The sequence below is a fragment of the Haliotis rufescens genome, unplaced genomic scaffold (genome assembly GCF_023055435.1).
Source record: "Haliotis rufescens isolate VD_foot unplaced genomic scaffold, xgHalRufe1.0.p SCAF_2, whole genome shotgun sequence".
Classification (NCBI taxonomy): Eukaryota; Metazoa; Mollusca; class Gastropoda; order Lepetellida; family Haliotidae; genus Haliotis; species Haliotis rufescens.
Window position 1 is genome coordinate 857,577 of NW_025963890.1, and position 23,373 is coordinate 880,949.

Genomic DNA, 23,373 nt, shown 5'->3' on the forward strand with positions numbered 1-23,373 from the left:
TCTTTGTCACAATAAGCTGCAGTGTTCTAAAGGAGGACCTGAAGAGTGTAGTCAGGGCCTGCAGTACATTTACATATCAGTTTCTTTGTCACAATAAGCTGCAGTGTTTTAAAGGAGGACCTGAAGAGAGTTGTCAGGGCCTGCAGCTCCTAAAGTCTGAGGGTTCTGATGGCAGCCTGGCAATTTTTAAAATTTCAAACACCGGTCATCTGTGTCACCACATGTACAAAATGGTAGCTCTGCAAACAGACAAAAAAAAACAGGAGACGCTCTCCTTAGAATGATTGATTTATTAAATAAAATCAACATGAATGGATGATTGAGTGAATTATAAAAACAGCTGATACGACTGTGTTCCAGAAGTTATGACCATCCTTACAATGTGTGCAATCCTAATTCTTCATTGGCTGGAATCACAAGTGTACAAGACAGCAGCTAACAGTTCAGACAGCCAACATGGCACCTCACACACAAGTAACACAATAACACTGATGTATCGTGCTACACACAGGTAATCACTAATACAGTAACGTGGCCTACTGGTTCCCCTTTCAAACCTAAAACCTTGAAATAATCACAACTGAACCTGCTTCTACATTGATTTTGTAAGCTATTTCATGTAAATGTAATTCCAAATGTCAGTATAAACATAATATGTACTAATGAGGACAGAGTTCAAACTGTGCGGGAAGCCAAACAATAACTGGATGCAAGGAATCTATGTCTCCATTCCATTACACAATATAGCCTGGACCCTTGCACTACCACAGGTTCATTGTGCGCCCAGTTTGAATGACACAATACTAAAAATAGCCATCCAATCAAATTACACCCATGAGAAAGAGAAATTATGTGCTAAGACAGCGATAGGACAGATGGAGATGAAATATCACTTCCGAAAGCTTTGGTAGAAGCTAGGTGCAGGCTATTTACCATAATACAATAGAGATACACTACCCTGGATAGTCGAGAATGATGGCGATAGTGCCTTCAAGAGTCCAATGCCCATAAGTCCGGGAGCTCAAGGCAGTTTACAGTCTGATACTAATGTAGGATGCTTTTAATTCACTCTCAACTATCAACCACACAGTATATATTATGATGTCATTTGCTCATTCATCACCTTTTACTAATTGCAACCATAGTCATTTAAGTAATCGACAATATTTCGTTGAACTGGTATTATTTGCTTGGCAAAAGCATGAATACCAGACAACAGGCAAATGCAAAGCAGATCTTCAAAATAAAATTGAAAGGATGAATTGGGTCCAACCAATAGCCAGTCCTAGTCCTAGCAGATTTGATTCAAATAATTTGAAACTCATTTTGTTTATCTGCGAACTCAAATTTCATCATGTGTAGGAAACAGTTCCCTAGTACAACCCTGACAATGTGTCTCATTCTTGGCACAACAGCAACATCAAGAACAACACTAAGCAAAAGACCCCAACATTGCGGTCAAAACATTCAGTTTAGGGTGTAGGGATGTGCACAACGTTGTCATCCACTACCAGCTAGACCTGTGTGGGAGAACACATCTGTAACCACATGACAATTTCTCATTGTGATTGGTGCTGGGACGATACACCGATGCATTGATGGACCGCGATTTTTTACTTCTCATTACAAATATTGATCACAGGAGCACACTAAGAAAAAAATATTGATTCGTACCTTTAATGTTGGCTTTAAGAACTGTTACACTAAACGCCAATTAGTAATGAAAGTTTATAGTGAAAACGTAAATATTTTCGTCCGTCGTGCCATTCTTCACACTGCCGACTGTAAATCAGGTATTTGGCCATCCTGTCTATGAAAAAGATGGCTTAGGGACCACAGATAAAAGCACATGCAAGTATCATGAAACATATGGGATCATAAATAAGGTTTCGTGATACATATTGGATCGCACAGTTGGTGTATCGTCCCAGGCCTAATAGTAATACTGAGAGAATCAGCTGCCGTCATCATGCTTGTTTGCCACATTACACACACCTAATAAAACATGCCATCAGTGTGCCTGACGCTCCCTGTGACGACATGCTCTGACTTCACACCGACAGTGAGTCGGCAGCTGACGGGGACTTCTTCCATGCTGAGTACAGGACATACAATGCAACAATGTGTTTCTTCACAACACTTCTCGAACATTTGACTTAAAAACAGTGCTTTCCTTAAACGAAACAAGGCTTAAACTGGCTAGAATATGTCTGAAGTTGGCGCATAATTCTTCCAGAATAGAAAACAGAATCACACCCATCACATGCTCTGTGTTTCCATGGTAATGTCTCTATGTGCAGCTAGAGGTCATCATCATGATAAACTACGTCATACAGTTTTGGGGTGGGGGTTCAAGGCCCAGGCAAGTTCTATTTTCATATTCATTTCACCGCTCTTAAACTTCTGTCATGACCGCCACATCAAAACAAACCTGCCGATGACAACAGTTGTCAGTACACTGTGAGTGACACATATACATTCCTCATTAAAACCATGTTAATTGACAGACACAAAACAAATGCTTGACTTTGTGGTATGGATTGGCGATGAGGTATTGTGTGTATACTGATACAGTAGAACATGGATATAACCAACTACAAGGGACCGGAGAAATCACTTCCTTACATACATTGTTCGTTATATATGTATTCGCTCGGAAACGTCTGCCATCTTGGATAAACAAAACACAGTACATGTAACTGCTGCATTGCCCGCCATGATAGCATGTGCAAAGTGACACTTTGACATAATCGCGTGAAATTTATGTTTGTCTTACAGATAAGATTAGTCCAGTTACAGGTAAAATTAGCATAAAGCAAGTTCAACAAGTTTGAATCGTCACCGCTGATTGTGTTGATTTGCGCTGACTGCGTACAGCCAATTGTCAGTGACACTTGACACTGAGTGAGATTTCTCCATTTACTGTACACGTCACTAATTGGTAGTAGATGGGCTTGTCGGGGATCAGGTATGAGTTTGTATATACGTAAGTTTCGCTATAGAGAGTTCGTTATATATGCACATTTTATATGATAATATAGAGGAGATAAATTGGGGATTTTGTAACAGTTCGTTGTATCCATTTCTTTGCTCTATCCGTGTTTGTTATATCCGTGTCCTACTGTACAATGTGGCACAGACCATACACAGCCAATGTATGTTAAACTTCAATGTTCTAGTACAGTGAGATGTTGGATTTCTTCATCAGGCCAGACCACTTGAGGGCCTCGCATGTTCTTTGCTTGGTTTACAAAATAAAAACTCAAAATTTGTAGACCCCCTAAAAAACAATTCTGGCCTAAGTGTCCTGTATCAAGGACATGCCTGCCTTTATTTGAGCAAAAGTGAAAAAGAAAAATATAAAATGTATGGACAGAAAAATGCTTATCTCGAAAATCTTAACTTCAGGAGCATTTTTAACATTTTAACCATCTAGATGCGTTAAATTTCTGGGCAGTTAATATTAATATTTAAAAGGTTATTAATATTACGAACACACAAATGCCATTTAGAAAGTGGTCAAATGTAACAAATGTTATATTAATATTGCATCAACTTTTCCCTTGAAATATTTATTCTGCCTACTGAATTGTGGCATATTAGGAAAAAATAAAAATAAACTGGTCTAACATAATTTTTTCAAGTCTATAAAAAAAGCAATTGAGACTCAATGGATAATGTAAAATGTAAAAATTATTGTAAACAATAAACAAGTACATTTTTAACAACAATCCCACACAAAACTAGCAACCTCTGCAGTTTGGTTATGTATACAAGTTCTCTTACGATCATTAAAGTACATCTACCAACGGACTTCAAATGATAACAGTTGAAAAAGTGTGCTGTTATCCAGAATGCTAGTGATGTATTCTAATAACAGTCAGTTTTTGATACCGCCTCTTTTCAGAACAAAAAATATCTATGAAAGACTGATAACTGATTTCATTTTGTTTCGCACCAACTCCTTCAAACTTGGAATCCAGTGACTACTTGTTCTTCACAGAGGTATCCTCTTCATAACTCCACAAAGATTTTGATATTCCTGCAAAGGTGCAACTAAAACAAATACAGCATGCTGATACTGAAGCAAAAAGCCTGAGAGTCAATATTCAACTTATTCAAGAGTAAATTTAATCTGGACCAATTGACACCTAAGTGAATGAACACTACGGCCACACATTGCAAAGTATTAGGAACTGGATTGATGTCATTATTTAATATTCTCAAAAAATCAACATACCTCTTGAAAAATAAACTAGTGCATGACGTCAGCAATAACAAACACATGCTAAGTGACCACTGCACCTCTTTGTATCACCAAAGCTCTCACAAACAATGAACAAATAAGTAGTCGTCTGGATATAATGAGTTGGGTTTAACGCTGCTTTGAAGAGTATTTCAGTCATGTCCTGGCATGTCAACTTGATGTGGGAAGAAAGCCCCATGGTCTGGAGTTTAACAACTCTGAAGAAACTGACAAACACTGGTTGAATCTTGGTTTCCAAGCTACAATCAGCAGATCCTGGCAGTGTAAGGCACACAACTCTGGAGAGTGAATTGTGGCACCTGAGACCACCAGGCCACCCACTTCCTCAGTCCTAAATCGACACACCATGATACTAAACGTTACATATAACACAACCAATACGAAACTGAAACTGATAAATGCTGATTATGTGGAATTTGACTTTTGTTTTGCAGCTGTCAACCTTTCTGGTTTTAAAGTCCAGGACTTCCTGTCATAAAGGCCCAAACTAAAAGCAAAACCTTGCGTCAATTTATTCTGTTTCCTTGTACAGATGTGAGTACCCAATCTCACTAACATCAGATTCTAGGGCCTCCCACCACTACTTTTGTAGCAGTGAGCACTAAGATCTGATTATAATGATATTGGTGACTACCATGCTTGTGAGCTGTGTTTACTGTGAACCAGTGTAGTGTGATGTGGACTGTTGGACATGTATTGCTGTTTGGACTCCTGTATCTCTGCATCCCTAAAGTGAGTGAGTGAGTGAGTTAGTGAGTATGGTTTAATGCCGCTTTTAGCAATATTCCAGCAATATCACAGCGGAGGATACTAGAAATGGGCTTCACACATAGTACCCATGTCGGGAATTGAACCCAGTTCTTAGGCTTTAACCACCGCCCCGCATCCCTTAAGAATAACAACCATGAACATAATCCAATGTTATCCTCGCAGTATTCACCAATTGATCCATCAGTACTACCTATCACCATCCCCATGGCATCAGGCATCATTCTTCCTATAATTTCTGTTAATTAGAATAGTAAATCTTTGAAAGGTATTTAGAAAGGTATTTTTAATTTTTGTGACGATATTCTGATAAGGAAGTGAATTTATGGATGTAAACTTCTATATTATGAGGGAGTAAGTATTTACTATGAAACGTTGTGTTCCTCATAATCAAGAAGTTGACATCCATAAATTCTCTTCCTTATCAGAATATCGGCACAAAATTTTTTAAAAATTAAAAAATTAACTGAACTTATTGCCATGGCATTCATCAAGCCTGCTTCTTCAGCCCTGCAGCTCAACATAAACTATGCATGTTCCATTTACCTAAACATGTTTGCATTCAGTAATAAAAAAACATTTTTTCCACTTTCTGTATCTACCATGTACAGTTACTCTAACAGTATCTAACATCAGCTTTAAGTGTAACAGTACACAGGGTTCACACAGGCTCACCATTGATCCTCAGTCCGTGATCTTCGTCCGCCGAATCCAGACGGAATACTTGTCATGGAAAACACCACGATCCCCACGACTATTCTAAGTCTACTGACAACTTCACTAACAAACACAGCTGACCATGGATTGAAGAATTCTCAGTTTCACGACATTATAAAAGAGGTGCCTTTATAATGTTTTTCACAATAATTACATTCCAACATGAAGTATGATGAAGAAGTCTTTCGAACACATTAAATACATTTGCTGTAATGCATTGACTAGATTCGTAAATAGGCATGGGACTGGTTGATTAAGAAACACTGATGGTTCCTTATTATGCATCACTTTGGTAAAACAATTAAAAAATATACAGGCAAGATGTTTGCTTAATTAGAGATAAACATTTTATCTTTTGAAAAAGGAGGTGGTGCTAGATCAATTTTGAATATTTTGCCATGAATTTTGTCAGCAGTTTAATAAATCTAAAATATGATTTTTTCCTAAAACAATACGAAACATCAACACACCTTTCTCCTCCAAAGATAAAATTGCTGGACTTGGTCCTAATGCAACATTGAAGGATCTTTAACAGGATCTCTTATAGTTGTACCTTACATATAAAAACCCATAAGAAAGGTGAAACAAAGTTGGCAAACTTTACAACTGACCCAAAACATCCATCTTTGTGATATATATAGGTGAACTACAGAAGTACAATGTATTCAGTTATACAACATGTGCAGTGCAAGGGCATGTAATATAGCCACAGTGCTAGTCTCAGCCAAAGCTGGCCCCACCAAATGGTCACTCATTTCTGTACCATGTTAGTGGCCATTGTAACCAGTCAATCCACATTCTCTTACAACACTGGACGCCGAACACTGGTCCGAAGTGTCTTTTTTGTGCAGTGATCATAGTGAAAATATATTTCATGTTGTTTATTGTTCTCTTACCATGTGTAGTAAAAGCCAAATAACTTGTTCCCACATGTGACATAACTTGACATGTGAGTGAGTGAGGTTTTACGCCGATTTTAGCAATATTCCAGCAATATCACAGCGGGGAACACTAAAAATGGGCTTCGTACATTGTACCCATGTCGGGAAGCGAACCCGGGTCTTCGATTTGACGAGCGAATGCTTTAACCACTAGGCTACCCGACCGTCCCTATTTGACATGTAAAGTACAATGTACAGTTTTCAGGATATGAAGAAACAATTGAAAATAGAATGAAAATATCTGATAGAAAAACATTCGTTTAACAGTGATGACAAGCTTAAGATTTTCTGCAATAGTACGTTCATAGATTACTGTGTCAACATGAGCATCTAAGGCATGATATGAAGACGATGTCGACCAGTCAAGTAAGGATAAGGCCACAATAAATTAATTATTAGACTTTCATCCCATTTTTAAATATGAGGTTGAAGTATTTTTTATATTTAATTTTTAAATTGTTGAAGGTATCAGTTCAAGGCATCTGGCGATGGATGTGAGTCCCATGAAGCATGAATGTGAAGCAGAACTATGCACATGCTGTATTTCATCAGCCACACTAAGGCAACACATTGCTTCATCTGCAGGCAGGGACAATAACGTGATGTGATGTGAGGTGAGGTGAGGCGAGGTGTTTGGCAGTGGGGTGGATGGTGATGAAATATAATAATGGGGGTAATTAATTTATCATGGCCTAATTGGTTACTGCAGAAATTGTTGTTTCATGAAAACAATTGTGATTCACTGATACTGTAGTAGATTTGCATGTTCAGACAAGACATCTAGGAATACAACAGATGTTTCTTCCTTGTTATCTGTTGACACATAGTTCTGTCACTGTGTAAGAAGGACGCAGTAGACCTGTGGCCCATTCCACATAGCGATCTTAGCGCTAAGATGATCATAAATACATGTACCATACTTTAACATAGGATCATGATTGACGTAGCACTAAGACCGTTCTGTGGAAGGGGCCCCTATTCTTTATTTCTGAGCCTACCCGTCCCTGTCACCTCATCTAAGAGCACGAAGTCCACGTATGTTTCAACTAAAGCTGATTAACCCTTTTCCCATGGGATTCGTAACACTGTAACCATGGTAACAGGGTCTCAGAAACACAAATATCACATTTCTTCAATTCTACAAAACATGGAAAATAAGCAAACAAATAAAGCTTCTTTTCCACAATTTTGCCTCACACACATACAGAAATTCACGGTGGAGTGTTAAAATTACAGTCAGACATATCTTCTGTCGTAAAGCAAAAATGAAGAACACCTGAAAAGGCAATCAATGAGAAACAGCTTGAGCACTTTCATTAAAGATGGAACACAGTTGAAAGATGGGTTGCCATGGAGACAGACATCAGTATGCTTCCTTATCACAATGTGCACAAACTGAATATGGAAATCTTTCAAAACAGAGTTATCAGTCCTGTCATATCTGAAATGGTGACCATAATTTCTAAATTAGTCTCCAAAGTCACATTGAAATTATTGTTGATGTTGATGCCCCAAATTTTGCCTTCTGGAAGAAAAATAATACATGTCTCTCCCAACACACTAAGATAAAATGGTTGGGTGAAAGCGTAAATCAGAGATTTGATTTAGGATAGTCACGACAATGATTGACGCTGTCGATTGACACACAACACTCATTAATGACTAGTGAATCATTGAATTTCCCCAAAGGAACACGAAAAAGAAGCACATCAATTATGTATTATTTTTCTTGAATTTTAAAATCTATTATTGGAGAATTTATTGTAAATTGTATACTTATGTACTTGTCCTATCTGACAAGATGCATCTCTGCTTTCTTCTTTGATCATATGTGGAAACATACTTTAACAGTTTCCAGCTTCTAAAAAACAATTCACCCAAACACATACCAGCATCACCATGGTTACTACCCAAACAAATAGGTCATGTACTGTACTCCGTGCATAGCGACCTACACGACTTATCACTTGCTTAACCCCACCATATCATTCTCTTTCGTCAGAGCTAACAAGCTACAGTAGCTGTGATGCGGGGATGGTTGGAAGGGCATATAATGTGTGAGATAGGATAAGTATATAAATATACAATTTCCAAAAAACAATTTCCAAATTACTAAACTTATCCTATCTCCCACTATACAGTTAGATGGTGGGGCGCAGATACCCTAGCCTGAAATAAACTACAACCTTAAAGCGTACACGAGGAAGCTGGTGCTAAACAGTGAATTTAATAGGATATTGAAAACACTGCTTAGTGACTCAAAGACAATGACTTGTCAGCAGGAAAACACAGCGAAGCTGGAATTACAATCCTGATACGCTAATCGGATGTTACAGCATGAAATCATTACATGATTACATGAATGACGTGTATCTGTATAGAACAAGCGATACTGCATCGACTTATAATCAATCTGGAAGGGTCTCCAGTCAATCAATTCTACAAGACAGGACGCAAAACTATCTCCCATGGACAAAAGAGAGTGACTGCAAGGCATCTCTTTTAAAGCTTCGTCAAAGCTATCAAACACGCCTGAGGGATTGAAACATGCTAAGGCGAGAAGAGGAATGATCGACAATATGCAGAAGAGGATCTTTGAGCCAGTAGCCGGCAACACAAGTAGAGGGACATTTCTGAGCAGGAGAGGGACCTTGAGAATCTCGGTAATGTCGACCAAAGGACTGATCCTGTGGAGGAGACCAGTAAAAATCAGGATAGTCGGGATAGAGCACAGCACAGGGATAACCACCCCAAGGGGGATAAAGTCCATGTGTGGAGGGTAGCTCTCCCAGCCATGTGGTTGTGATCCTAAACACTGTACCACGAACAATCCCAAATGTGAAATCTCGTTGACCATGATGATGAACGGGAGTGATCATGTTGGCAACATCTATCTGAAGAACAGGGGGATGAGGACTTACCCAAAGTCAAATAACATTCAGCAGAATCTGTGTAATAATCCTCATACAAATTTTGTCGAGTAGGAGTCATACCTGTATTCAGGAGTCTCCTTATGAGAATGTCGATTGACAGAGAGTCGATCCTCCGAACGTTGCATCCTAGAGAGTCGATCCTCCGAACATCGCTTCCTAGAGAGTCGATCCTCTGAACGTGGCTTCCTAGAGAGTCGATCCTCCGAACGTCGCTTCCTAGAGAGTCGATCCTCCGAACGTCGCTTCCTAGAGAGTCGAACTTCTGAACGTCGCTCCCTAGAGAGTCGATCCTCTGAACGTCGCTTCCTAGAGAGTCGATCCTCTGAACGTGGCTTCCTAGAGAGTCGATCCTCCGAACGTCGCTTCCTAGAGAGTCGATCCTCCGAACGTCGCTCCCTAGAGTGTCGATCCTCCGAACGTCGCTTCCTAGAGTGTCGATCCTCCGAACGCCGCTTCCTAGAGAGTTGATCCTCCGAACGTCGCTTCCTAGAGAGTCGATCCTCCGAACGTCGCTTCCTAGAGTCGATCCTCTGAACGTCGCTTCCTAGAGAGTCGATCCTCTGAACGTCGCTTCCTAGAGAGTTGATCCTCCGAACGTCGCTTCCTAGAGAGTCGATCCTGCGAAAGTCGCTTCCTAGAGAGTCGATCCTCTGAACGTCGCTTCCTAGAGAGTCGATCCTCTGAACGTCGCTTCCTAGAGAGTCGATCCTCTGAACGTCGCTTCCTAGAGAGTCGATCCTCCGAACTTCGCTTCCTAGAGAGTCGATCCTCCGAACGTCGCTTCCTAGAGTGTCGATCCTCTGAACGTCGCTTCCTAGAGAGTTGATCCTCTGAACGTCGCTTCCTAGAGAGTCGATCCTCTGAACGTCGCTTCCTAGAGAGTCGATCCTCTGAACGTCGCTTCCTAGAGAGTCGATCCTCCGAACGACGCTTCCTAGAGAGTCGATCCTCTGAACGTCGCTTCCTAGAGTGTCGATCCTCTGAACGTCGCTTCCTAGAGAGTCGATCCTCTGAACGTGGCTTCCTAGAGAGTCGATCCTCCGAACGTCGCTCCCTAGAGTGTCGATCCTCCGAACGTCGCTTCCTAGAGTGTCGATCCTCCGAACGCCGCTTCCTAGAGAGTCGATCCTCCGAACGTCGCTTCCTAGAGTCGATCCTCTGAACGTCCCTTCCTAGAGAGTCGATCCTCTGAACGTCGCTTCCTAGAGAGTTGATCCTCCTCCAGTCACTGGAGTTTCAGTTGGATTTATTGCCACAAGCACTTTACGAACATCTGAGATCGCTGGTTGTTCCATCGTAGATGTGGATTCAGAGGGTCAAGAACGGACAGTTCAGGTGTCACTTGAAGTAAAGAGGAATCCAAGTTAGTTAAACAACAACGGAGGCGAGGACAGACGCCTTATTAGATTTCTTGAGTTTCTTGACAGCAGACGGCGTGGCCTTGTCAGAATCCTGCGATTTTGATCGCCTGTCCATTTCATGTCTGTGGCATTTCCCTACATATAGACTTAGAAGGATTCCTCTGTCATGTAGTCAAACTCATTGCTTGGAAAGACTGCATCGTCTCCAGTAGTCACAGCAGGTCTTGTAATAATGCACTCCTGCTAAACCGGACGAGGACTAAGATCTTTGCTCATCTTATCCTCAAATTGTCGCACATTAAGGGCTTATTAGAGGAAATCCGGTAAAAACACCAAAACTATATTCTCTCACTATTCACATACACATCTCCACTGAGTAGCAATGACAAAGAGAATGATATCGCAGGCAGAATCACATGACTAGGTTGCGTAGGTCGCTATGCATGGGAGTACAGAGTGTGACCTATTTGTTTGGGGAGTGACCGTGGTGATGCTGGGATGTGTTTGGTTCAATTGTTTTACAGATGCTGGAAACTGATGAAGCATGTTTCCACATAGGATTGAAGAACAAAGAAGAGAGACATAGTGTGAGATAGGATAAGTTTAAAAATAAGAAATTCTTAAAGACACCAAATAAGGTGCTATTTCTATTGGTGATAAAATTTCATAAGTAAATTCAAATCATGAAAAGACAAATGACAACATTGACTACTTCACTTTGTCTTCCACTGGTATCGCTGGTCGACTTTCTTCTATGGGTGTATTTAACTTTAATAAAATAGTCAAAACTTTCTTCACACCCAAACACATCTTGTAAAACCAGAAAATATTCATCACGTCCAGAATAACACAGGTGACAATAAGCACTCCTTGTATATGACCGATGCGGGCAAAATCTTCTGTGCCATATACGCTGTAAACTTTTGACCAATAAGACGGCATCACTGCTATACGTGCCAAGAAAAATGCTGCTGTCATCGCTAAACCATTTCCTATGAAGAGGGGACTGTTCTTTGGGTAGCGCAACACATCAAAGAACCACCTGGAAGAGGAAGGACAAGGTCAGTTCGGATGTCCGACAAGGTTTTCTGGGGCACCCAAGTATAATGTAATCAGACAGTTGGTTCCCATGTTTGTTTGTTTGTTTGTTGTTTAATGCCACGTTCAGCAATATTCCAGCTATATGACGGCGATCTGTAATTAATTGAGTCTGGACCAGACAATCCAGTGATTGACATCGTGAGCATTGATCCACGCAATTGGGATACGATGACATGCATCAACCAAGACAGCGAGCTTGACCACCCAATCCTGTTAGTCGCTTCTTACGACAGGCAGAGTTGCCTTTTACAGCAAGCATGGGTTGCTGAGGACCTATTCAAACCTGGATCTTCATGGGTGAAACATCCTGCATCTTAGTACACTAGACACAAACACCTTGAATAGAACGCAATCAACCATGTCATGTTTCTAATACTACTTAAAAACAATGTTTCAGAATTGGAATGAATTTGTCCTTTAAGTTTAATTTCTTTCACTTCAGTTGATGGGGTGAGTTAGGATCAAAGAAAACATATTTCTGGGAATTTTAATACAGCTCCTAAACGTCCCCAAAATAACAGAACTCAAACCTCTGGTTGACAAATGCTGTGGAAAACTCTGCCATCAGGCGGTAATTGGCGAAGTAGGAAAGCACTCCGTATGTCTGGAACAGGGAAACATGCAGTGACACATAACTACCATAATGAACGGGAGGGAATGTATGGGGGTGTACACTGTTGCCGTGTCGGCCTACAGCATGTAGTGAGTTAATCATGATAGAGTGCAGCATGTAGTGAGTTAATCATGATAGAGTGCAGCATGTAGTGAGTTAATCATGATAGAGTGCAGCATGTAGTGAGTTTGTCATGTCAGAGTACAGCATGTAGTGAGTTTGTCATGTCAGAGTACAGCATGTAGTGAGTTGATCATGATAGAGTGCAGCATGTAGTGAGTTTGTCATGTCGGCCTACAGCATGTAGTGAGTTTGTCATGTCTGCCTACAGCATGTAGTGAGTTAATCATGATAGAGTGCAGCATGCAGTGACATATAACTACCATAATGAACGGGAGGGAATGTATGGGGTAGTACACTGTTGCCATGTCGGCCTACAGCATGTAGTGAGTTAATCATGATAGAGTGCAGCATGTAGTGAGTTTGTCATGTCGGCCTACAGCATGTAGTGAGTTGATCATAATAGAGTGCAGCATGTAGTGAGTTTGTCATGTCGGCCTACAGCATGTAGTGAGTTTGTCATGTCTGCCTACAGCATGTAGTGAATTTGTCATGTCTGCCTACAGCATGTAGTGAGTTAATCATGATAGAGTACAGCATGTAGTTAGTTAATCATGATAGAGTGCAGCATGTAGTGAGTTTGTCATGTCAGAGTACAGCATGTAGTGAGTTAATCATGATAGAGTGCAGCATGTAGTGAGTTTGTCATGTCTGCCTACAGCATGTAGTGAGTTAATCATGATAGAGTACAGCATGCAGTGACATATAACTACCATAATGAACGGGAGGGAATGTATGGGGGTGTACACTGTTGCCATGTCGGCCTACAGCATGTAGTGAGTTAATCATGATAGAGTGCAGCATGTAGTGAGTTTGTCATGTCGGCCTACAGCATGTAGTGAGTTTGTCATGTCTGCCTACAGCATGTAGTGAATTTGTCATGTCTGCCTACAGCATGTAGTGAGTTAATCATGATAGAGTACAGCATGTAGTTAGTAAATCATGATAGAGTGCAGCATGTAGTGAGTTTGTCATGTCAGAGTACAGCATGTAGTGAGTTAATCATGATAGAGTGCAGCATGTAGTGAGTTAATCATGATAGAGTGCAGCATGTAGTGAGTTTGTCATGTCTGCCTACAGCATGTAGTGAGTTAATCATGATAGAGTGCAGCATGTAGTGAGTTAATCATGATAGAGTGCAGCATGTAGTGAGTTAATCATGATAGAGTGCAGCATGTAGTGAGTTTGTCATGTCAGAGTACAGCATGTAGTGAGTTTGTCATGTCAGAGTACAGCATGTAGTGAGTTTGTCATGTCTGCCTACAGCATGTAGTGAGTTAATCATGATAGAGTACAGCATGTAGTGAGTTAATCATGATAGAGTACAGCATGTAGTGAGTTAATCATGATAGAGTGCAGCATGTAGTGAGTTTGTCATGTCTGCCTACAGCATGTAGTGAGTTAATCATGATAGAGTGCAGCATGTAGTGAGTTTGTCATGTCTGCCTACAGCATGTAGTGAGGTAATCATGATAGAGTGCAGCATGTAGTGAGTTTGTCATGTCTGCCTACAGCATGTAGTGAGTTAATCATGATAGAGTGCAGCATGTAGTGAGTTTGTCATGTCAGAGTACAGCATGTAGTGAGTTTGTCATGTCTGCCTACAGCATGTAGTGAGTTAATCATGATAGAGTGCAGCATGTAGTGAGTTTGTCATGTCTGCCTTCAGCATGTAGTGAGTTAATCATGATAGAGTGCAGCATGTAGTGAGTTTGTCATGTCAGAGTACAGCATGTAGTGAGTTTGTCATGTCTGCCTACAGCATGTAGTGAGTTAATCATGATAGAGTACAGCATGTAGTGAGTTTATCATGTCTGCCTACAGCATGTAGTGAGTTTGTCATGTCTGTCTATAGCATGTAGTGAGTTAATCATGATAGAGTACAGCATGTAGTGAGTTTGTCATGTCAGAGTACAGCATGTAGTGACTTTGTCATGATAGAGTACAGCATGTAGTGAGTTTGTCAGGGCCGCCTACAGCATGTAGTGAGTTAATCATGATAGAGTGCAGCATGTAGTGAGTTTGTCATGTCTGCCTTCAGCATGTAGTGAGTTAATCATGATAGAGTGCAGCATGTAGTGAGTTTGTCATGTCTGCCTACAGCATGTAGTGAGTTAATCATGATAGAGTGCAGCATGTAGTGAGTTTGTCATGTCTGCCTAAAGCATGTAGTGAGTTTGTCATGTCTGCCTACAGCATGTAGTGAGTTGATCATGATAGAGTGCAGCATGTAGTGAGTTTGTCATGTCTGCCTACAGCATGTAGTGAGTTAATCATGATAGAGTGCAGCATGTAGTGAGTTTGTCATGTCTGCCTACAGCATGTAGTGAGTTAATCATGATAGAGTGCAGCATGTAGTGAGTTTGTCATGTCTGCCTACAGCATGTAGTGAGTTGATCATGATAGAGTGCAGCATGTAGTGAGTTAATCATGAGAGAGTACAGCATGTAGTGAGGTAATCATGATAGAGTGCAGCATGTAGTGAGTTTGTCATGTCTGCCTACAGCATGTAGTGAGTTAATCATGATAGAGTGCAGCATGTAGTGAGTTTGTCAGGGCCGCCTACAGCATGTAGTGAGTTTGTCATGTCAGAGTACAGCATGTAGTGACTTTGTCATGATAGAGTACAGCATGTAGTGAGTTTGTCAGGGCCGCCTACAGCATGTAGTGAGTTTGTCATGTCTGCCTACAGCATGTAGTGACTTCGTTATGTCTGCCTACAGCATGTAGTGAGTTTTTCATGCTGCCTACAGCATGTAGTGAGTTTGTCATGACAGAGTACAGCATGTAGTGAGTTTGTCAGGGCCGCCTACAGCATGTAGTGAGTTAATCATGATAGAGTGCAGCATGTAGTGAGTTTGTCAGGGCCGCCTACAGCATCTAGTGAGTTAATCATGATAGAGTGCAGCATGTAGTGAGTTTGTCAGGGCCGCCTACAGCATGTAGTGAGTTAATCATGATAGAGTGCAGCATGTAGTGAGTTTGTCAGGGCCGCCTACAGCATGTAGTGAGTTAATCATGATAGAGTGCAGCATGTAGTGAGTTTGTCAGGGCCGCCTACAGCATGTAGTGAGTTAATCATGATAGAGTGCAGCATGTAGTGAGTTTGTCATGTCTGCCTTCAGCATGTAGTGAGTTTGTCATGATAGAGTACAGCATGTAGTGAGTTTGTCATGATAGAGTACAGCATGTAGTGAGTTTGTCATGTCTGCCTACAGCATGTAGTGAGTTTGTCAGGGCCGCCTACAGCATGTAGTGAGTTTGTCAGGGCCGCCTACAGCATGTAGTGAGTTTATCATGTCTGCCTACAGCATGTAGTGAGTTTGTCATGTCTGCCTACAGCATGTAGTGACTTTGTGATGATAGAGTACAGCATGTAGTGACTTTGTCATGACAGAGTACAGCATGTAGTGAGTTTGTCATGACAGAGTACAGCATGTAGTGAGTTTGTCATGACAGAGTACAGCATGTAGTGAGTTTGTCATGACAGAGTACAGCATGTAGTGAGTTTGTCATGTCTGCCTACAGCATGTAGTGAGTTTGTCATGACAGAGTACAGCATGTAGTGACTTCGTTATGTCTGCCTACAGCATGTAGTGAGTTTGTCATGTCTGCCTACAGCATGTAGTGAGTTTGTCATGACAGAGTACAGCATGTAGTGAGTTTGTCATGACAGAGTACTGCATGTAGTGAGTTTGTCATGACAGAGTACAGCATGTAGTGACTTTGTCAGGGCCGCCTAATGTACATGATGTAGTACTTGTTTGTTGGTTTGTGGTTTAACACCGCACTCAGCAATATTCCAGCCATATGATGGCAGTCTGTAAATAATCGAGACAGGACCACCTGATCGCATTAGTTGCCTCTTACGACAAGCATAGCCACCTCTTACAGCAAGCATGGGTTGCTGGAGATTCTTACCCAGATCTTCACGGGGCACAACATGAAGGGTCTTTGTCAGGGCAATGTTCAGCATGTCGTATATTTTTTAGTTTTGGTGTTTCGTTGTTCATTAATAACACACACCACAATATTACAGCACTGAGATGGCAGCCTGTAAATAATAGTAACAAACCAGAGGTTGATAGTATGAGTACTTACTGTGACATAGTAGTAGGCATACATGGACGCCCCATGGTGAAAAAAGTAAAAAGTTTCGCCTATGTGCTTGTAATGAACAGTCATCACAACCAAATCTGCAAAAGAATAAAATATCAAGAAAACATTTTCACTCTTCCTCTCAACGACACAAAGCTTTTAAGATACATGACAAAATAGAGGGCAGAAAGAAATTATTTCCTGATAAATTGGAGTGGGGGGGGCTGGGGAGTAATATGCCAAGTGGGCTGAAAAAACAAATCATTGATGGACTTATTGGCTTAATAATACTGTAAAGCTAAAAAATAACGTGAGCGTGAATTCAATGCGAAAAATGTGAGTGGTTTTTGTTCGTATTAATGAAACTTCGCATTTATGTCTCCAAAATGACTATCAACAACAAGACGGCCTCACTGCACACTTTGGATAGCGGAAATACAAACTTGAATATAAACACAAATATTGTTTATTGAGCAGCAGTTGTAACATGTATATAACCATGTCATTCAAAGAATAGGAGTTACACAATAGCATTTTTGGCTAGGGGTCAGCAGTCGTATCGATTTGGATATTTACAGTACCATGTGTCTTAATATCATGTGTTGCAGATGTTATGCATACTAGCCTTTATCCACCTGCAATTCTTTTTGAAAATAATGTTATTAATCACCAAAAACTGTCTCCCATATAGATATAAATGGGCAGGATGAAGATATGTCTCAAGGGAGATATTTCTTTAATGAAATTGTATTACAAAGTACAAACCATTGTGATGTCATCGGTTATGACATCACAATGAAATTACATCACTAACCTCTCTGCCAGGAAAGCTGGTTAGCTACTTTTCACAATCAAGACAATAGTTATTAGGAAAAAAGTTGGATGAATGATTTTGGATGATAAATAGAATTTCACCCTTGTGTCTTTTGATATCAAATATAACACTCGTCTATAAATGTATAGAATCTCTATATACAGCTCCTATGACAATACTTAGCGAGACCACATGCAGTATCAAATACAAGCAGAGCACATACCAGAAGCCATGTATCCAAACAATATTGCACAGCTAGTTCTAACCATGGGGGCATCGCACCTGCAATAATGGCATGGATAAGTCACTAGGTAAATAAGCTGATTCAGAAACATAAACGAATAACAATTAATTGCATAAGTATCAGTATGAGTGAGTGAGTGAGTATGGTTTTACGCCGCTTTTAGCAATATTCCAGCAATATCACGGCGGGGGACACCAGAAATGGGCTTCACACATTGTGCCCATGTCGGGAATCGAACCCGGGTCTTCGGCGTGACGAGCGAATGCTTTAACCACTAGGCTACCCGACCGCCCCTGTATCAGTATGAAAACATGATAGTTCTAACACAAGACAGATGCAGCACATCTGAGTAACATTAACACCATCGGCACATCACAGTGCACAATTTTAGAAAATTAAGATCTTACTTAACATGTTTTATTAAATTAATACAAGAAATTATTCTACATTCTCAAAACATTCCTTCAAACAGTATTTCTTCAAAATGTCAACACAATTTACTTACTTCAAATACAAAGTATGAATTAAACTGACAACTGTGATTCGTTATCATAAATTTGTACGCGTTAACGATAAGGGAAAAAACATTGGAATATTTGCCTAAAAGTAGTCCCTGTATAAAATAAAACACAACTGTTGGTCAAATTGTAACTATTTTCACCACATTATGTAAAACTACCAACAAATACATCTGCTCAAAACACACAACCCAAATTCAAAACCAGCAAGAAATGTTATTACTCATATGCGCACAAAATATTTTGGAACTTTTTTACCTGCATCCTTTATTATATTATCCATGTTATTATATCTCCTTTCTTTGATGATAAATACCATGGACTATCATGACTATAGCTACCATCGCTTCACGCTGTGACACACCCTAACAGTAACTTTGCACAGAATTTCTCTTGCCCATCAGCATAATTTTATGGGACGGCTATTTAAGCGTCATGTCCGACTCTATGGTAGTGAATAGGTCCGGGTTATTTATGATAGAAGGGGGTATAATACCCTGGATGACTGAGGATGATTTCACTGTTCCCAGGTATGACGGAGTACAGGTATTAATAATAGCATGGGGTATAATACCCTGGATGAGTGAGGATGATTTCACTGTTCCCAGGTATGACAGAGTACAGGTATTAATAATAGCATGGGATATAATACCCTGGATGACTGAGGATGATTTCACTGTTCCCAGGTATGACAGAGTACAGGTATTAATAATAGCATGGGATATAATACCCTGGATGACTGAGGATGATTTAACTGTTCCCAGGTATGACAGAGTACAGGTATTAATAATAGCATGGGATATAATACCCTGGATGACTGAGGATGATTTCACTGTTCCCAGGTATGACAGAGTACAGATATTAATAATAGCATGGAACATAATACCCTGGATGAGTGAGGATGATGTTCCCAGGTAAGACGGAGTACAGGTATTAATGACAGAATGGGGATATAATACCCTGGATGAGTGAGGATGAGGTATGACGGAGTACTCACCAAATAGGATCTTCACTGATTTCATTGTCGTAGACAAGTGAGTACACACACATACAGCTAACAATGGCAGAATGGAGGGTTGAGTTTACTCTGGAATCAAACCATGGAACAAGCAGTGTTAGAAAGTTACACAAACCTTAACTACAGAACAATGTCTAAAACTAAAATGGATACAGGAATGTGAATGACCCCCAGCAATGGCGGTCTCACAGAGCTGAATATTGTGTCAGTTTGTGCCAAAGACTTTTAGACTACTAGCCTGAACATGGCACTTCGCAAAATTCTCAGTAGAATCTAGTGTTATTATATTAACTATTCCTAGCTGAGCTGATGGGCGGTCAGTGCTCGTCACCCTGGACCAGATAATCCAGTGATTGATATTATGAGTAACATAGAGTCTGACCCTCTGATCCACGAAGTCCCCTCTTACAACAAGCCTAGGTAGCGGAGGACTTATTCTGACCTGGATTCCCCATGGGGTAGGAGGCTACAGGGTGACTAAGTTCTTTGTATTGGTCATAACTAACTGTCAGTAGCAATGTTTGGAATCTGTTGAAATTTCATCATCAATAATTGGTTATTAGAATTTTGATACAACCAATAAATTATCATGATCAATGATTGTTAAAACATTCTCTCGCAGGTATAGAAATATTCAAATTTCATGGCAACATGTAGAAAATTGAAACATTTAACATTTGTACAAAATATAAAGATTTCAGGGAATCATCGAGGATTCCAACTAAAGCGCCCTTGGCAGGCAAATTAATAAACTATAGTGATATTCCTCAACAGTGGATTTTTTAACCATTCTTATATTCATAAAATCTGAGGAACTGGGAAAATTGTCATTTAGTTTTGGAAGTTTAACAGTCATATGCTGCAGACTTGGTGCTGAACATCGGCGCCTGAATAGGTCCAGATAAACCCCTGGGTGCCGTTGTACAAACAACCTTAGTGCTATGACTGTCATAAGTCTATGTTAGGGTATTGGAGTTAGAACACCTTAGCACTGAGACCGCTCTGTACAACATCACCCTGGACCTTCTAGCAAAACATCCAGATAGTCTCAGTGTCCGACTTTCACATTCGAGGGATCATTATTGGGGTCCTCATACACTTGTCATATGTTGGCAGTAACTGAAGATCGGGAGTGGGATCTCACACTCCCTAGATTAGTGACACTACATTGTATGCTATGTATTTACGGTTGCCATAACAACATGAGTAAACTAAGCGAACCAAGGTATAAATCTATCAACACTAACATTGCTAAATACAGGAGTGAGTGAGTATGGTTTAACACCGCTTATTAGCAATATTCCAGCAATATAACGGCAGGGGACAACAGAAATGGGCTTCACACATTCTACCCATGTTGGGAATCGAGCCCAGGTCTTTGGTGAGACGAACGAACGCTTTAACCACTAGGCTACCTGACCGCCCCCGAAAGATGTGTTTGATGTATGATAAAAATGTATCAATTTTTGTTGCTTCATCACCAAGGAAGAAACAGAATATTATTTTAAAAAACAATAATGACATGTGACTTGAGTTAAGGAACTTGATTTAACTTGCACAGGTAAACATTGACAAGAAAACCTAGTTGCACCAGACAAAACCAGGTTGCACCCTGGTCCAACCATTTTATCCAAGTTGAAATGTGCACATAATCTCGAAGTACCCACAGTTTGATGACGTCAAGCCCCCCAAAGCATGACAAATTACACATAACACAGGGATCATTGATGTAGTAGGGTGAATAAAGCCTCGAGGTATAGAATGTGTTCAAAGATCAATGTTGTGTGGACAAGTAAGGGTTGGTGCATGTTGACATAAATAATAGGTTGCACTGGTGCATGCTATATGTAGCTAAATCAACCCAATGACAATAACACCCTTGTTTATAGAACTAGTATACTGTATATCGATGTGTATAAGGCGAGTTTTTCTTACCTAGAATTAGGGGGCTTTTAAGGGGGGTCGTCTTATACACGGGGTCGTCTTATACATGGGGTTGAAGTGTTTTGATTTTTTTTCCCAACACAAAAACATTACTGTGAGCACATAACAACGGAAATATCAGGTCAACAAATTTGTACTGAATTAGCTGAAGGGATACCATGTATTTTGTTTCTGTGGAAGACAAACACGTTTTTATTGGAAATGTAGGGAATGTGTATGCGCTGGTGACCTGCTTCATTCCGATTCTCTTTATAGATTGTGTATATAAATTAGCTTCAATGTTGAAGGCTTGTACAGCATTAGAAACGGTGATATACGGTACTAAAAGAAACACTATCTTAATATCCCTATTCTTGAGAAAATCTGACAGAACCAAAAGAACTGAAAATGTTGGAGATCTACAGACTCCATAAAATTGATTCTAGCATTCGACATAATAAGCGCCCAGGGCACTCTCAAAATCCAAAATAGGGGGCTCTTATTAGAATATTATTTTGGTGAAAAAATATAGAGTTGAAAGATAGATTTCGTGGTTTATGCTGACAGCCTGAAATGTTTATATACGAAAGATATATTTTTCCAGAATTTAATTGCCTATAATTGAGGGTGCATATTACACATGAGTGCGTATTATACACGAATAAATAGGTCTTGTGTACAGTGATCAATCAGAAGGGGTGCTAATTGGGATAGTTCACCAGCCAATAGCAAATATCGCCGTGGGCGCTATTAGAGCGGGGCGCTTATTATGTCGAATACAGTAATAATATCTCAGTCAACTAGCGTTCAGTGCTCTGTCCATGTTCTAGTTCGCGAGATAATGCAAAGATAAAGGAAACAACTCAATAAAAACCCACCACCTATCATAACAAGTCCTACCTATCATATCAGCTGATCTTTTGTTGCTGAAACTGTATAGGTGTGGTGTAAGCATGGTAAGGGCTTGCAAGGCCTACCTATCATATCATCTGATCTTTTGTTGCTGAAACTGTATAGGTGTGGTGTAAGGGCTAACAAGGCCTACCTATCATATCACCTGATCTCTTGTTGCTGAAACTGTATAGGTGTGGTGTAAGGGCTAGCAAGGCCTACCTATCATATCAGCTGATCTTTTGTTGCTGAAACTGTATAGGTGTGGTGTAAGCATGGTAAGGGCTTGCAAGGCCTACCTATCATATCATCTGATCTTTTGTTGCTGAAACTGTATAGGTGTGGTGTAAGGGCTAACAAGGCCTACCTATCATATCACCTGATCTCTTGTTGCTGAAACTGTATAGGTGTGGTGTAAGGGCTAGCAAGGCCTACCTAACATATCAGCTGATCTCTTGTTGCTGAAACTGTATAGGTGTGGTGCAAGGGCTAACAAGGCCTACCTATCATATCTGCTGATCTCTTGTTGCTGAAACTGTATAGGTGTGGTGTAAGGGCTAACAAGGCCTACCTATCATATCAGCTGATCTTTTGTTGCTGAAACTGTATAGGTGTGGTGTAAGGGCTAACAAGGCCTACCTATCATATCAGCTGATCTCTTGTTGCTGAAACTGTATAGGTGTGGTGTAAGCAAGGTAAGGGCTAGCAAGGCCTACCTATCATATCAGCTGATCTCTTGTTGCTGAAACTGTATAGATGTGGTGTAAGGGCTAACAAGGCCTACCTATCATATCACCTGATCTCTTGTTGCTGAAACTGTATAGGTGTGGTGTAAGCATGGTAAGGGCTAGCAAGGCCTACCTATCATATCAGCTGATCTCTTGTTGCTGAAACTGTATAGGTGTGGTGTAAGGGCTAACAAGGCCTACCTATCATATCACCTGATCTTTTGTTGCTGAAACTGTATAGGTATGGTGTAAGCATGGTAAGGGCTAGCAAGGCCTACCTATCATATCACCTGATCTTTTGTTGCTGAAACTGTATAG

At 40.4% G+C, this 23,373-nt stretch overlaps 1 protein-coding gene across 2 annotated transcripts in view; it reads right to left on the reverse strand.

Moving 5' to 3' along the window:
* Positions 1-272: 272 nt before the first annotated feature.
* LOC124115591 (TLC domain-containing protein 4-B-like) overlaps positions 273-23,373 on the reverse strand; it is a 30,959-nt gene continuing 7,858 nt past the window's right edge. For both annotated transcript variants that reach the window (XM_046476638.2, XM_046476639.2), the window contains exons 3-7: positions 19,493-19,582; positions 17,957-18,015; positions 16,923-17,017; positions 12,619-12,692; positions 273-12,029 (exon numbers count right to left, since the gene is read on the reverse strand). In XM_046476638.2, coding sequence (XP_046332594.1) covers positions 11,696-12,029; positions 12,619-12,692; positions 16,923-17,017; positions 17,957-18,015; positions 19,493-19,582 — 652 coding nt within the window. In that variant the 3' untranslated portion in view covers positions 273-11,695. The remainder of the gene's footprint in view (positions 12,030-12,618; positions 12,693-16,922; positions 17,018-17,956; positions 18,016-19,492; positions 19,583-23,373) is intronic.